The 16,255-nt window shown below is 36.5% G+C and overlaps 1 protein-coding gene across 1 annotated transcript in view; it reads right to left on the bottom strand.

Moving 5' to 3' along the window:
* Positions 1-16,255, bottom strand: part of SKAP1 (src kinase associated phosphoprotein 1) — a 275,793-nt gene that overhangs the window by 186,328 nt on the left and 73,210 nt on the right. Inside the window, exon 4 of the mRNA XM_032871373.1 lies at positions 12,102-12,218. Coding sequence (XP_032727264.1) covers positions 12,102-12,218 — 117 coding nt within the window. The remainder of the gene's footprint in view (positions 1-12,101; positions 12,219-16,255) is intronic.

Raw genomic sequence — 16,255 nt, 5'->3', positions numbered from 1 at the left:
TTCCATAGGCAAGATACATGAACTTATTTGCATGCCAATTTAGTCTTCCCTTCAGCTATTTGCTACTTACTAGGCCTTTATGAATATCTGAATGTGTCTACCATAGAAGGAATGCTACAATAATAAATTATAAAACCGGTCAAATTAATATGTTATAGGGGATTTAGGATATCTGTTTACATCTGTTAGAAATGCTAACCACATGGGTTTATAATGGCAAAGAAAAAAGTACCTATAAATTTGGTTTAAAACTCATATACAAGCCTCCTTTATTTATATATGTAGAAATATAAAACCCTCAAGATTATAGTTTTATTTTATTTGTCCTCATCCTAACTTATGTAATAAGAATATATGGAAATGACGGTTGTAAGAAAGTAATATCTTTCAGGTTTTAGGGCATTAATAAAAGAACAGGAACTTCTCACATCCAAGTATATGTGCGCTTGGGTACATATATATGCCTATATATGTGTGTATGTATAATTTTTAAATTTTAGAATTTTATAATTTTTTAAATTTTTGGATTCATTTTTTATGCTCACATGTTGAGAAGTGGTGTATTTTTAGCCTTCCTCATCAGCCAAAACCAGATAATCCAAGAAAGCCCCAAAGTAGTATTCTCTTTTACCACAAGAGGGGGCTAGAGAATTCTGATCTCTTCTAAGGTCTGTAAAACCCTCTTAACTGCTACTTTATAGACATTCAATTACAACAGGCCATAATACATTAAGGCATTAAAATACACATATATCCCAACATATGCCAAAACAAGCCCTACACTGGTGTGCCTGCCAGATGATCACCAACACCAACATCAGATAAACACTTAGGCACCTTCTCGTGGTTTATATGAGATTTTACGCTTTATTACTTCCCTCCCCAAAAGGCAGCTCTCTTGGTTAGGTGATCCCCTTGGAATGGAAAATATCAAGGAGTGTGATAAAATACCCAAGGACTGGAGAGTATGACAGGGGCAGAGTGAGGTAAGGATTAAGAGAACTGAAATTTATGTAGTTTGGAAAAGTGAAGACTCCGGGGATAAATGTTCATAGTCTTTAAAAACCTTCTAAAGGTAACAATATAAATGAATTAGGGGAATTATTCAGTCTCAGAAGATGGTATAGAAAAGAGCAATGGCCTGAAACTAAGGAAGGAAAAGTTTAGGTTAGATATGAAGAATAAATTAGTAATAATAGTTGGGCGGGCAAGATGTCCTGCAAGGGAAGGGTACAAAGCATAATCACTATATTTGATAATTAATTAAATGAGATATTAGTAAGAATGATGTGAATTCATTAGAAGGGCTAGATTAGATAACTCAAGTGATTTTTTTCCCCTAAGCTGTGACAATCTCTAGGCCCAACTGTGTTCTTGGACATTCATAAATGTCTTTCAATGAGGATAATGATCATCTATAGAGAGGAGAGCTTGTGATCTCAGTTAACCCTATGTTTTGTTGATTAAAAAAATCCAACTATTACTATGCAATAACTTAATTATAAAATTAACCATGACAACAATTATGCTTATCTTTCAGAGCATTGTACTAAAATATAATGTAAGCTATACCCTAACAATTTATAGAAATGGATTTCTAAGTTGAATAAAGGCTTCTATAAGTGAAAACTTTCCATGAAGGAAAAATTCCCCTATAAATCCTAATTTTACAAGCCTGAGCAACTACTCTGTATAATCCTTCTTTCCTGGGCGTAAGCTACGTAGGGCCCAACATAAAAAAGGCTGCCACTCAAAGTCAGAAACATAGTCAAGAGCTTAAGTATAATATAGTTTGTGAATTCAACAATCTTCGCCTAACAGAACACAATATTCTAGATTAACAGGTGTTTCCACAGTGTTTTATTATTTTACTTTTTATTTTTAAAGATTTTATTTATTTATTTGACAGAGATCACAAGTAGGCAGAAAGGCAAGCAGAGGGCGGGGGGGGGGGGAAGCAGGCTCCCTGCTGAGCAGAGAGCCTGATTCAGGGCTCAATCCCAGGACCCTGGGATCATGACCTGAGCCAAAGGCAGAGGCTTTAACCCACTGAGCCACTCAGGCACCCCTCCACAGTGTTTTAAACAGCATAACTAACATTCTAACATTCACTTTTTGTTTGAAAAGTCAGAGTTCTATGATAGGTCAAAGAATTTATGGATAGCAGAAAAATAAAGATCACCAAATTACCATTCGAAAAAACAAATCACCATTAAAAAAAAAAAATATATATATATATATATATATACACATATATAGAGAGTACTGAGAATATGGATTCCTGAACTTTAGAAATGACTGCTCTAGGTAAGAGAGCTAACCCTCAGGTGATTTGGTGTTCATCTATAAGGCAGATGCTATGTTTAATTATAATGCATTTGTAGATTCTAAGAACAAGGTAATTAAGCATGGTATATAAGATTTTCTAATAAACAGCACACAAGATATATAAACCCTCCCCACCTCTGATTGATTTATACATCAATCAGATAAATATGTTACATTAACAACCAAAACACCGCATATCATTTTACCACCACTGTAATGACCACACTAACATCTTCAATAATCATGTATTAGAACTTCCACATTACCATTAACCTTGTTGACTACTTTAGAATTTGGAGAGAAATAACGAATACTCAAGGCGGAATGAAAAACTTAATCTCATTTGCCAAGTCACTCACTTAAAAGTCAACTATTTGCACTTAAAAATGGCCACAGTTATTTCACTACTAATTATAGCGGAAGCTCCATAAAGGTTTGACCTTTTGGAGAATGGACTTCAGCCCATACTCCCAGTCTGGAATAGACTTCTAAAAACACTTAGGCCACGGCTCAGGCCAAATATTATTTTGACTTTTTTCCAAACCACTGCAAGTCCAACCAAGTGTTGTTGTTTTTTTTTTTTCCCCCTGCAAACTCTGTCCCTGATAATCACCACTTGATTATGGATTGTATACTTTTTTGTGGGGGTGTCTAATCTTCTCTCTTCAACTAGATTATTTACTCACTAGAAAGGCATCATATCCTATTCCTCTTCGTCTCCTCCACACAGCTTCTAAACTCATGAATGAATAAAAGCATCCAATATAGATATTCAATAGCTAACTCTTCATTAGCAGTATATTAAAATCTATACCACGGACAAAAAGGCCAAAAAAGGTAACGAATTAGTTATATGTCAGATCAATTCAGGGACTTATTGTATGTCACTCGTAGTTATAATTGTTAGCATTTTTGCAACCCTTTGAAAAATTTTTTAAAAGATTTTATTTATTTATTTGACAGAGATCATAAGCAGGCAGAGAAGCAGGCTCCCCACTGAGTAGAGAGCCCAATGCGGGGCTCCACCCAGGTGCCCCTGAAATTCTTTATAAAGCATACTACTACCAAATCATTCTGGGAAAAGAATACATTGACGAAAATACATTGACCAGAGAGATATATGTACCTGATGAACCTGACTGAAACTTGCAAGAAATAGCTTAAGAGGGCCCCTAGGTGGCTTAGCGGGTTAAAGCCTCTGCCTTCGGCTCAAGTCATGATCCCAGGGTCCTGGGATCGAGCCCCACATCAGGCTCTCTGCTCAGCAGGGAGCCTGCTTCCTCCTCTCTCTCTGCCTGTTTCTCTGCCTACTTATGATCTCCGTCTGTCAAATAAATAAATAAAATCTTTACAAAAAAAAAAAAAAAGAAAGAAAGAAATAGCTTAAGAGACATGACCAGGCCTCCTGCAAAGCTGTTTGGGTTTGCACTCAAAGAGTGTGTAGAGATCATGCAGGTGAGGGAAGGTATACAGTGTGAGCCTGGGAAGGCCTCTCCCAGGGCAGCAGTCTTGGTTTCCATACTGGCTCTGTCTTGCTAGATAAAGGACCATATCATTAGCCTCTTTAAAACATACTTTCCTCTTTGGTAAAACAGAGATTAGATAGATGATTACCAACCAAGTAGTCTCTTCCAGATCTAAAATGCCATGATTCTATGTAAAAAAAAAAAAACTTGGGTTCAATTTGTAGAGTACATTCTAGTGAAAGAAGCATTATGGAAGATATCCAGCCATCAACGCATGAGAGACTGCTTTCCTGGGTACTGGACGGAAGGTTAGAGTTTAAACACGCACCGACAGCCCAATCTGCCAGGCTGAAGAATGAAAAATGGGTAGTTCATAGACAGATAATTGTTATTGTTTTTTTATTCTTCACAAAACATGTATAATCCTTGGTAATCATTTGTTTAAGTTATATAAATTACTGTCAACTTTGAGACCCAGTTTGTCATCCTCATCTGTGATTTATACCAGACTATATAAACGACATGATGTCTTCGATCTAATAAGACATTTATCTTCATGAAGGAGGCCACTGCGATCCTGAGTGACAGCTCACTTACCCTTATCACACTTAACTCAACATCGGTCCTTAATTTCTCCCAATGATCTGAAATCTGATGGACTCACCTGAAGCCAACAGAAACTTGTTCAGAAGTCCGACATGCTTATGAAAGTATGTTTTACGGTAGAATTTGTTCTTTGCCCCCAAAAGCGTAGACATGAAAAGGAATAAGTTTTGTGTTCTTCCTCAGTGTGCATTGTAGACACACACACACACATAAACTCCATCAGGGTTGACAGGAGTCATGTGCCTTTACTAAAGAAAAATATTCCTGTGAGCAACAGAGATGAAAGCAACTGTCTGAAGAATACAAAGGAAATGAGAGAAATACTTGTTTGAATGCACAAACGTATGCACGCATGTTTGTTGTGTAGTCATAAATGGAGAGAGACCATTTTGAGTCACATTGGTTATCTCCGTTTCTACTAAAAACTTGAAATATCTTTATATAGTTTATGTGCTTAAAAACACACACACACACAAAGGGGCGCCTGGGTGACTCAGGTGGTTAAGTATCTGACTCTTAACTTTGGCTCAGATCACAAGCTCAGGGTCTTGGGCCGGAGCCCCATGTCCGGCTCTGTACTCAGTACAGAGCCAGCTTGTCCCTCTCCCTCTGCTCCTCCCTGTACTCGCAGACGCAGATGCGCCCTCTCTCAATTTAATTAATTATTAATTAATAAAATCTTCAACATGTACACACAAAGTAGTGGGCTTGACCCTATCAGTGAGAGGGAAGTAAATAAGCTTGTTTTTAGCCCATTAACTCTCCCCACCCATTACCCTACCGGTGACTGAGCCTACAATAGGTTTCTAACATTCCAAGTAAAGCCGCCCTCAAATATGCACATTTTCCTCCAAAGTCATCAGCAGGATGTGGCCTAAGATTTACCTGATTGGTAAGGTCACTTACCACGAACCACTGCATCGTTAATTCACATACCTCAGTAAACACTGTAAGACGTGCAGTTTATTTATCCTGTGCAACAACGTAATTTATACTTTAAACTCAGGCCTTATACATGACTCGGAGCAATGTGGGTCTCAAACTGGCTTGTGAACAGACATCTTTTATACTCCTTGAGTAGAAGAAAGTCAGTTGGGGGTGCTATGGATAGACTAGCTTAATAAATGGAAGTTCTAGGGATAGGATTTTGGCTCAATAAGAGGAAGCCTTTTAAAACAAATTACAGCTCTTTGTAAGTATCTCATAACAAGACCTCGAAAATGTAAAGCAAAGTACAGAAAAATGGATACATTGACAACTATAATTGGAGATTTTAACACAAACTTCTCCACAGATAAAAGAAAAGCCAGGATATAAAAGATTTGAAGAGTACTATTTAAAAGTATAAAATAAATAAAAAGTAAGAAAACTAAAAACTGTTAAGAGTGTGTTCAATAAATATTTTTGGGAACCACACAGCACCTAAGCATAAATTGATCATTACTAGGCCACAAAAGAAGTCTCAACAAAGTCCAAAGAATCGAAGTGACACAGACTATGTTCTTAGACTATCATGTAATAAAAATTAAGTCAAAATAGAAAAGAAGGTTTAAAAATCCCTAGAACCTAAAAACAAACCAAAATAAAAACCAGGAATACACACACATGCACACACACACAAATGCTTCTAAATAATACATAGGTTAAAAAGGCTATCATCAAAGGAATTACATAATACATGGAATGGAATTGCAAATTCTTTTTTTTTTTTTAAGATTTTATTTATTTATTTGACTCTCAGAGATCACAAGTAGGCAGAGAGGCAGGCAGAGAGAGAGAAGGAAGCAGGCTCCCCGCAAAGCAGAGAGCACGATGCTCTCTGCCGGGCTTGATCCCAGGACCCTGGGATCATGACTGAGCCGAAGGCATGATCCCAGGACCCTGGGATCATGACTGAGCCGAAGGCAGAGGCTTTAACCCACTGAGCCACTCAGACGCCCCAGGAATTGCAAATTCTAATGAAAGTAGGTACGTATCAAATTTTGAAGGATGCAGTTAAAGTGGTATTTAGAGGATAGTTTTTAGCTTTGAATACATTCATTTTTTCAAATGAATGTTATACTCGGTGGAATAAAAACAATAGGGGGAATGAGATGTAAAGCCCATAAAAATGGGTGTTTCAGAGGAAAAACATCCAGCTAACCAAAGTTTTACACAAAGCAGCAGGCTTGTAATCTATTGAAACCCTTCCTCCACCGCCCCTCCCACCCCCTAATCCGTGGATTAGATAACTTCATTTTTGGCCAAGTCACTGAATTTCTCTAAGCTTCAGTTTTTTAACCTGTAAACAGCGGGGATAATGGGACTTTCTTTTCTGATCCAGTTTGAGAATTAAATGAGATAATCCACAAAAAGCATTTAGTGCAGCATAGTAAATGCTCCATAATAATTCCTCTTACAATCATCCTTTCCAACTTTCAGAATGCATGATTCTAACTTTGGTACAGTGAAATTTAAGACAAATATGAATTCCAGCCAAAAAAAGTCTAATCAATAAAATCTAATTAATAAATTAAACCTTCATTTGTAATCCCACAATACTAATGTAGATGTGTTTAAAATACATTCTTCCCTTCATTAGGGAATATATTAAAATAGCATTTTCTTCCTATTATTATTATAGAAATGAAACTCACAAGGATCAACAAAAGCTAGTCTATTGTTATCATAATATCAAATCTAAAAATTGACTTTTATTTCAGAACTAAAATGAAAGCAGAAAAATGTAAAAAAAAAGTGTTTAAACTAAAGCTGTGAAAAACAAATTCTCTTTATTTTCAAAATATTCTATATGTCTTTTAATGTACCTTTCAGAAAAGACATGGAGTTGAAAATGACCACTATTTGTACTTTAATGGGTCTGTAATTCCTTTTAAATCAAGTAGCATATAATAAATTGATCAAAACCAGGCTTTCCCTTACTCATTATTACTCTTCTCCAAAAATGGTTAGAGGTCTTTAACATTCCCAGTTCTATCTTTCATTTCACTGGAGAATAAGAACCTTCTCTAACCTTCAACAACCTGATGTAAAAATAAATTCTAAGAACATTTTCTCACTTCTTCCCAGATTTATTTGTCCAATATTCATTCATTACTTTTTCTTTAATTAGAATGTGATAATATATATTACATGATAAATAATACACTATTACAGATTCTAGGTTTCTTCTCCTAGAAAATAACTTTATTTTTTCTTTTTCTTCCAAAAGGAGTCACTATAACCTGTTTATAGAACGCTTTCCCCAACCCATCTTTAAAAAATGTATGTAGACCCATCTTCTAAAAATGTACACTAACGAGATAAGTTTATAAACACGTTAAAATCCATTGTATATTTTGGACAGTGAAAGCAATCAGACCTTGAGCTGCGCAGTTGGCTGGCTTTTGTATCGTAATTGTATCCAGTGTTTCATATTGCACTTTTTTCCCTTTAATATGGTAGAAACTATGCCTCCTTGGGTTTAGAAATCTGCATGTTATTACTTGTTAGCCAGTTTTCATTCCCCATGGTGGGGCTATGCTCTCGCTTGTGGGTCTCTCTCTACAGGGTATATAGCCTGCTGTTCCCAGATTGAGGGCATTTGCAAAGCAAAAGGAGAAGAAATTGGGATTAGGTAGCAACATGCTCTCATTTTTATGCATGGGTTAGCCTGTAACCTTGGTGTTCATTTTTTGCTGTGCACCTGGCTGGGCTTCTATACGCTTCTAGGGCTCTTGTAGTTTCCACAAAAGCATGATACAAACACGACACGCACCATGGTTACTGCTTCTTACACTGAAGTTACGGGTGGATGGGTCAGACCATGTGTCCTTTTATAATTGTACATTTAGGACACTGTTGTGGCTGAGGTGGAGCACAACAATGCTGAAATATTTTAACAGTAACCTTTCATTTTTCTAATAAAGATAAAATTCCGAAAGTCTAAAATAACTGTCACTACAAAAAAAAAGTTTAAGAATATCTTTTCTTCCTTAGCTATCCCACCAGCGAGCAAAGACACTGACTTTATATTTGTTCATTTGTCTACTTATTAATAGTGTGTTTTTGCAGTGAGATGGTAGGCTCCACAAGGACAGGGACTGGGACTGATTTTTTACTGCATATTTCACTTACTGCTTAGCAGCACAGTGCCTTGCTATTACTCTGTAATCTCTAAATAAGTATTTGTTAAAATAATAAGTATCATATGAAGTGTTACTGTTATTCTCAGTAATGGTAAAATCTAGTTGAACAAAACAGAATGTCTACTGAAATTTTTAACATCTTTATAACCTTTTCCTTAATTGCATAGGATATGTATTTATCACTTTTTTTTTTTTAAGATTTTATTTATGTATTTGACAGAGATCACAAGTAGGTAGAGAAGCAGGCAGAGAGAGGAGGAAGCAGACTCCCCACGGAGCAGAGGACTCTGGGATAATGACCTGAGCCAAAGGCAGAGGCTTTAACCCACTGAGCCACCTAGGCGCCTCATATCACTGCTTTTTAGGGGAAGGAAACAAACATTTATCAAACCCACTAGGCATCAGGCACTCAGGTACTGGGCTAGTTTCAATGTTTTGGCCAAAACTCATATTTAAATATCTCCCTTTCTATCTTTTTCCCCTCTTGTTTGTTTCTTAAAATCCACGTATGAGTGAAATCATATGGTAGTTGTCTTTCTCTGACTGACTTCTTTTGTTGAGCGTAAAACTCTCTACCTCCAACCATGTCGTTGCACGTGGCAAGAAAAAGAGAAGAGCAAACAAAGAAACAGACTCTTACCTATAGAGAACAGATGGTTACCAGAAGGGAAGTGGATGGGGCATGTGTAAAGTAGGTGAAGGGGATTAAGGGGTGCACCTGTCATGATGAGCAGTGGGTGCTGTATGGAAGTGCTGAACCAGTATGTTGTACACCCGAAACTAATATTACAGTGCATGTTAACTAACCGGAATTTAAATGAAAACTTTAACAAGGGAAAACTTGAAGTAAAATGAATAAATAAATAAAATACTTTGTAAAAATAAACATCATCCTACAATCGAATTTTTAACACATGAACAATCTATTCCTATCTATTGTTGACCGTGTCAACTTTGAGAATTCTCTTAACTTTTATACATGAAACTAAAAATTAAATCTATGAAGTAAGAATTTAATATTACTGATCTAGTTAGCTCCTCTCTTATGAGGAACCATAATGGAGCAGAGTTTCTACCTTGGAATCTTCTAGATACTAGACTTACCTCTTTCAACACTGTATTTTTTTTTTTAATTTCAACTCTTTTTAATGAAAATACTTTTAAGCAAACTATATATCTGTATAGTCTTAACCAAAATGCCTGGAACATGAATCCATCTTTTCTGATAATCCGGATAAGGATAGTGGTAAAGACAGTAGGGTGGTTAAGAGCAGAGGTTCCAGAGCTAGACTGCGTCATTACAAATCCTGGCACTACTGCGTACTAACTGTGTGATCTTAGATCAGTTAACTTCCCTGGGTCTCCATTTCCTTCTCTGTAAAATGACGATAATCCTACTATCTACCTCTTCATGCTATTCTCAGGATTAAATGATGACAGATGCAAAGTACTTAGAACACAGGTGCAAGGTACATAGTAAGTGCTTACTAAAGGCTAGCTGAGAAGTTTTACTTTATTAAAGGTACTGAGCTCCTAGTTTCTCTCTACAATATGATACGGCCCCAGAGTGCTATGTTTTTGAGTTCCCATACAAATTTTGTTTTGTTTACCAATTTTGTTTCCTGCATAAATTTTTAGTTGTGTTCCTGTGTCTCACCTCTATATTATTTCTTAATTGATGTCTCTAAAGTGCCTTTTCTTCTAAATTTAATGTTTTACCCTACTATGGGTTCGAGAAATCAAACACTGTCATGGTTAGAAATGTGTAAAAAGAGGAATCTCCAGTGAAGGCCTCAGGGGCTTTCCCAAGGCTGAGTTACGGAAGTGTTACCACCACACTCAGGAACACCCATTTCCACTTAGAGGTCCTTCTGGCTTACTGATTGTGTTCTCAGCTGTGTCTGGGAAAGCTGGAAATACCAAATAAGTGACCTATGGATTAATGAGGTAGTATTGTTCTAATTCTGTCAGGCATTGGATTAATCAAAAACAAATGAAAGGTTGGTTTTGCCCTGTTAATTTTCTAAAATTATTAATAAACTACCAGTGTAATCATTAAGCTTGCAATCCAAACAATGTTTTTAGTGTACACTTGAGTCAATATACAGATCCTAAACTGCAAGGCCCAGTTTTTAAAAAAGCTCAGACCAAATAAAATGTTTCTGTATGACTGAATCCATAGTTCTGATGTGGATGTTATTAATGCAATGAAAGGGAGAAAACCTGGTTTGCCAAAAAGGCTAAATGAAATAAGAATTAACGGATGACTGAACTAATATTACACTGTATGCTAACTGGAATTTAAATAAAAACTTAAGGAAAAAAAAAGAATTAGTGGATAAGTTAAAAAGAGAAAGGAATTGGGGATTACAAACTCCTGGAAAATGCCAAAGTCATAGGGAAATTTGAAAGAAAAATAAATTGAATGATTGCAGGCCAATAAAGAGAAATAAGGAATAGTTTACTAGCTCTACTCCCAATCCCTAAGTGAATAATATGTTCCAATTTAATATTCAGCTTAGTAGCGTGTCTACCTTTTTCCCCCACCGAAAAGGCACAAGAGAGACTCTGGTAAGATAACCGTGTGCATCAGTGATGATCAAACCGTCTGTTCAAGTGGCCAGACGCCAGAAGAGACACAGTGAACCCCCACCCTTGAGATATCTGAGCCTGAGCCAGAAACTGGCAGCCACCTAGCCAAAAATTTTATATTCATGTATCTTAAAAATTCATGTACATTTTACACCCCAGCTCTATTACATACCAATGTGTTTTTAATATAAAAGTAATGTTTATAACAGTTGAATTATTTAACTCCTCCCATTCCCAAATCTTCAAGTAAAATTAATGCTCCAGGAAGATTTACATTGTGGTTCTTGTGGCTTCCCCTTCCTCTTGAACAACATCAATATGGTTGAAAAGGGATATGGGAGAAGCATAGATAAAAATCGTATCTTTGGGGCGCCTGGGTGGCTCAGTGAGTTGAGCCTCTGCCTTCGGCTCAGGTCCTGATCTCGGGGTCCTGGGATAGAGCCCTGGATCTGGGAGCCTGCTTACCCTTCTCTCTCTGCCTGCTTCTCTGCCTACCTGTGATCTTTGTCAAATAAATAAATAAATAAAATCTTTAAAAAAAAATCTTATTATGATATGATGAGCTCAAGGGCCTCAAATAATCCACAATAAATCAATAATCCAATAATCACTAAATGAAACTCTGATTCTCATGCAACTCTGTGAAACTAAGAAATCTGAAAGATGGTGAACTGGGCCCTGCCATCTTAAGATGTTCTCTTAGCTTCTGAGCTACAGTTCTTAGAAAAAGATCAATAATGATGTCTTCCTGCTCCAGTATAGAATTAGTGTTTCCCTAAATACATTAGCTTCCGAAGTATCGAATTACCTAGAAGGATCAGCACCACGATGAAACAAATTGTTGTTTTTTGCAAACTAGCGATTACCAATACAGAAAACCCACTGAAGTTCACATGGTTCAAGATGACAAAAGGCAAAAACACCAAGACAAAAAGTAACAAAGCAGCATGATCAACCCAAAATCCAGGAAAAAGACACTCACCCTCATCCTGATAATCAGGCAAAAAAGGTGCATCCGATGTGAGAGAAGGGCCATGAGTTCCACTCTGATTATCATCGGAGCTGTCCTGCCCAAGGTAACTTTCAGCTTGGTCTCCCCCTAAGGGACAAAGAAGAAAGAAAACAAGGTCATACTTTGGACATCTTTATAAAGGTCTTTGTCTATGTCTTCTGATATTCATTCTTGCCCTCCTCTGAAAGATAAATCTTTTACTTGGTGGACGTGGCCGCTATCCATTAACCTATGAGAAACAGATGAATAAGAACCAACTTACCTAGATGGGAAATTTTCCACTCAGCTAACTAACTAGAACTTAGAAACTGTTACCATAGAGTGGGGACACCTCTTGCCACCCAGAGAAACTTTCCATCGTACTTAAAATGAAAACACAACTATATATATACATATTCATAAATATTGGTTTCCATTAATTGCAACCTTTACCCTGAATGCCTGTTTCTCTTTATATTGCCAAATGAAACAGAATAAATCATACAAAGGGTTAACCTATACATAATACAATGTAACAGGTCAATATTCTTTCCTTCTCTGAAAACTAAGAGACTTAAAAACAGAGAGAACCTAGACTTTGCAGGATTCTATTCCAATTTAAATCACTACTTGTTTTGCAATCTTAAGAAATTCTCTCTTTATAATTCTAGTTTACAGCCTATGCAACCAACCCCTTAGGAATTCTAAAAGCCCTAAGAAGGTAATATTTGTTCTGTAAAATGGCTTTGATGAAAGGTAATGTATATGCAATACTGAATTATGCAATTAAAACAATGCTAATCCCTTTTGGGTGTTTGCAACATACATTGGATTATATTTTGTAGAAGTGGCCCATGCTATTATGATACTTTAAAAGGTTCAGACGGAAGATGTTCGATCATTCGGAAACCGGAAGAAAAAGCTCTGCATTGCAAATAGCTTTCCTTAAAATCCCCCAAACAGAGGTACAGTCTGCTGATAAAAGGACACCAACAGCTGCTCAGTTCATTCCACAAACATGAAAAGGGGATTTTCAACTGAATTTAATATGATCTCAAATACTAATTTCCAAAGGAAATCACCAATGCTAATCTCAGTAAACACTGTCGAGTTTTGGCCCTGGATTTCAACGAGGGAGCAGTGAAACCGAACAACCTACATAGAATCTGTATTGCTTCACTTTAAAGGTTTATTTCCTACAATTAAACTGGAAGGATAGGGAGGATATAAAATGATAAAAAGAGAATGGCTGTAGCCTTCTCTTTCCATAAATTAGATGATGATAGCTAGTCTCTTCTGTGAACGCTCGATGGTAGGTAGCTTGTCTGTCCACAACTGACTTGAGCACCTGCAGATACAGGGCTTTAGGAATAAAATATGGACTTGATTGTGGAAAAGAAAAGTGAAAAACAACAACAACAACAAACAACAACCTCACAGCAGTGTTGGCCAGAGCCAGAACAAATCCTCTCCTTTATTAGGGCTACAGATCAGGATACAAAGCTTATTACAGTTATGCTTCTAGTATCGCTGTGAAATTTCCCTTATAGCCAGAAAAATTCTCAAATATTGGACTGAGGGTTAAAGTACTGAAATTTTACATCAGTGGAATTTGCAAATCCACTGAAATTCTATTACCAAGTGGACCGTTTGGCAGTTAACCTGAAAGTGAGCTGTGAAGTTAAAGGAATTTTAAAATTGTGAGCCAAGACGAAATCTATTTTTAAAAAAAGAAGTAGTTTGGGTTACCAAACAAAATTTAACATTTGTAGGTATACTGAACATTATTTATCAACAGTCGTTCTAGACTCAAGGTTTTCTGCTTGCTTCAGAAATTTGACAAAGTTACTCTTAACGTTTTCTAGCATTCCAGGCTTAAAAAAAAAAAAAAAAGCCGATCAAGTGGGACTTTGTTTTGTTGTATTTTAATGAACATTTTATTTTGGAATAATTTTAGATTTATTGAAAGCATTACAAAGATTGTACAGACGGTTCCCGCATACCCTTCACCCAATTTCCCCCAACTTCTTACATAACTAGGGTATTTCTGTCAAAACCAAGAAATTAACATTGCCACACTGCTATTAAATAAACTATAGACTTTATTTGGATGTCACCAATTTTCCCACTAAGGTCCTTTTTCTCTCTTTTTTCTTTTTTTAAAATTTAAATCTAATTAGCCAACACATAGTCATTAGTCAGTACATCATTAGTTTTAGATGTGGTGTCCTTTTTCTGATCCAGGATCCAATTCAATTGCCTTCAGAGTTTTCATTTTAAAAATCTCATCCAAAATACCAAATACCTGCCTGAATTTCGCATTCGATCTATTGGCTTCAGATGGAAAAGTCACTTCTGTGTTTTCCCTAGGGTTTCTGAACACAGTTACCCAAGCTGGGCTTTTAATAGCCATCCCTGTGCCAAATGTAAGACCATGCCTTTGTAAAGTATACAACAACAAAGGTATACAACTCAGTGCAGCAAAAATGGAGCCTGGGTTAGTACTAAAAATGGTTGTGGTGGGGGAAACATTTAAGAATACATTTTACATCCAAGCGTAATTTGTTCCTGATGATGGAAATGTTGCTATAAGTGTTTTTAATGTCACATCAAGTGGCCCAACTCCCTTGGGCACACGCAGAAAAAAGCTTATAACACTATATAAATAGATACTCCCGTGTAATTAAAATGATTATAACTACTCAAGATGCATGGGTGAAAAGTTTTATAGGAGAACCAGCAATTACTGTGGTCAATTTGGATTTGTTTAAGTTTAGAACATCATTCTTCCTTAGAACATAACCACAAGTGATCGCTGGATTCATCTGCAGCTCTGAGAATCACAGTTCCAGGCGACTACGACCGTTGTCCGGTGGGATCAGACATAAATGATCACAAACTATAGTGACAGACACTTCCATTCAGCAGCTCTGCAATTAGGGCTTCGAACTCCATTGCTTAGAGTGGCTTTCTCACAAGCAAGACCCCTTGCCACTAGAGACACACTTTCCCATTGCAACTTGCTCAAAATCAATATATTTCTATACAGATATATATTCTAACACACAATATCTCCATTAATCACGTCTACTACCTCCAGTCCCTTTTCTTCGTATTTCTAAACAAGATCTCGGGAAACTATATCGAGGGTTCATCTGCTATTAGCTGGTAATTTGGTCCTCTATCCTAAGCGTCCTAAGAATTGGGCGCTAGATACACTCCTTAGTATATTCAAGGGTAGGTTCTCCTCTGAGTATGGTACTGAGGGGCTTATAAGGGGGATGATTTCTCTATTGTTCTTTCCTGAGAATCAAACTCAATTTCATTCATGCTCCATAGAATGATAAGTTGCGAATTTCTGAGGTTTGGAGCAGAAATATAAAGCAGCTTTGTGTCAGGTGTGAGGTAATTATTTGCTAGGGTTTCTGTGCTATTTGTTTTTATTCCCAGTGTTTTCATTAACAGTTAATGAGTTTTCCCCCTTAATTCTGAAACAATAGCTTGGCCACTAGAAGTTGGCTTTTTTTTTCTGCCATGGATTCAACCAGCTGTTGCTGCTCCATAAACTTTATGGAGAAGTGAATTAAACTGCTAAAAACTTTGATTTCCTAATTCAATTCCAAATAAAACAGGGAGGGGGGTAAAATGAACCATGATGATATTCCCCTTCTAGCTATTTTGACTCACAGCAAACCCATCTGATTCTGAACTTACAGGCACTATTTGGGGACAAAAACAGGGCATAATGACAACTTTACCAAAGAAATGAAAAAAAAAAAAGAAAGAAAAGATGGAAAGCACTTTAATCATAAAAAGTAACACAACAATAGCAAATAGATAAGACATAAATAGATGTTTGCTTATTCGACATATAAAGGCTCAATGGTTTTTTCACATTTGTATGAAGCCATCATCTTTTACTTCTAATTAATTGTAGGCTGTGTTATAAAGACTTTATTCACATCTGCAACCAACTGTTTCTATAGCATGGTTCAAAATTTCCAGGGTTTGCTATCACTTCAGCAAGTATCTCAGGATAAAATAAGGAAATCGAAATTAATGTAGAATTATCAGCAATTTTTTTACTTTTGTTTTTATTGTTGCTATTGGAAGGGAACACATGACTTCTGACTCTTTAATATTTA

Source organism: Lontra canadensis, unplaced genomic scaffold (genome assembly GCF_010015895.1).
Source record: "Lontra canadensis isolate GAN:19392208 unplaced genomic scaffold, GSC_riverotter_1.0 scaffold43, whole genome shotgun sequence".
NCBI lineage: Eukaryota > Metazoa > Chordata > Mammalia > Carnivora > Mustelidae > Lontra > Lontra canadensis.
This window is presented reverse-complemented; position numbering and strand designations above follow the sequence as displayed.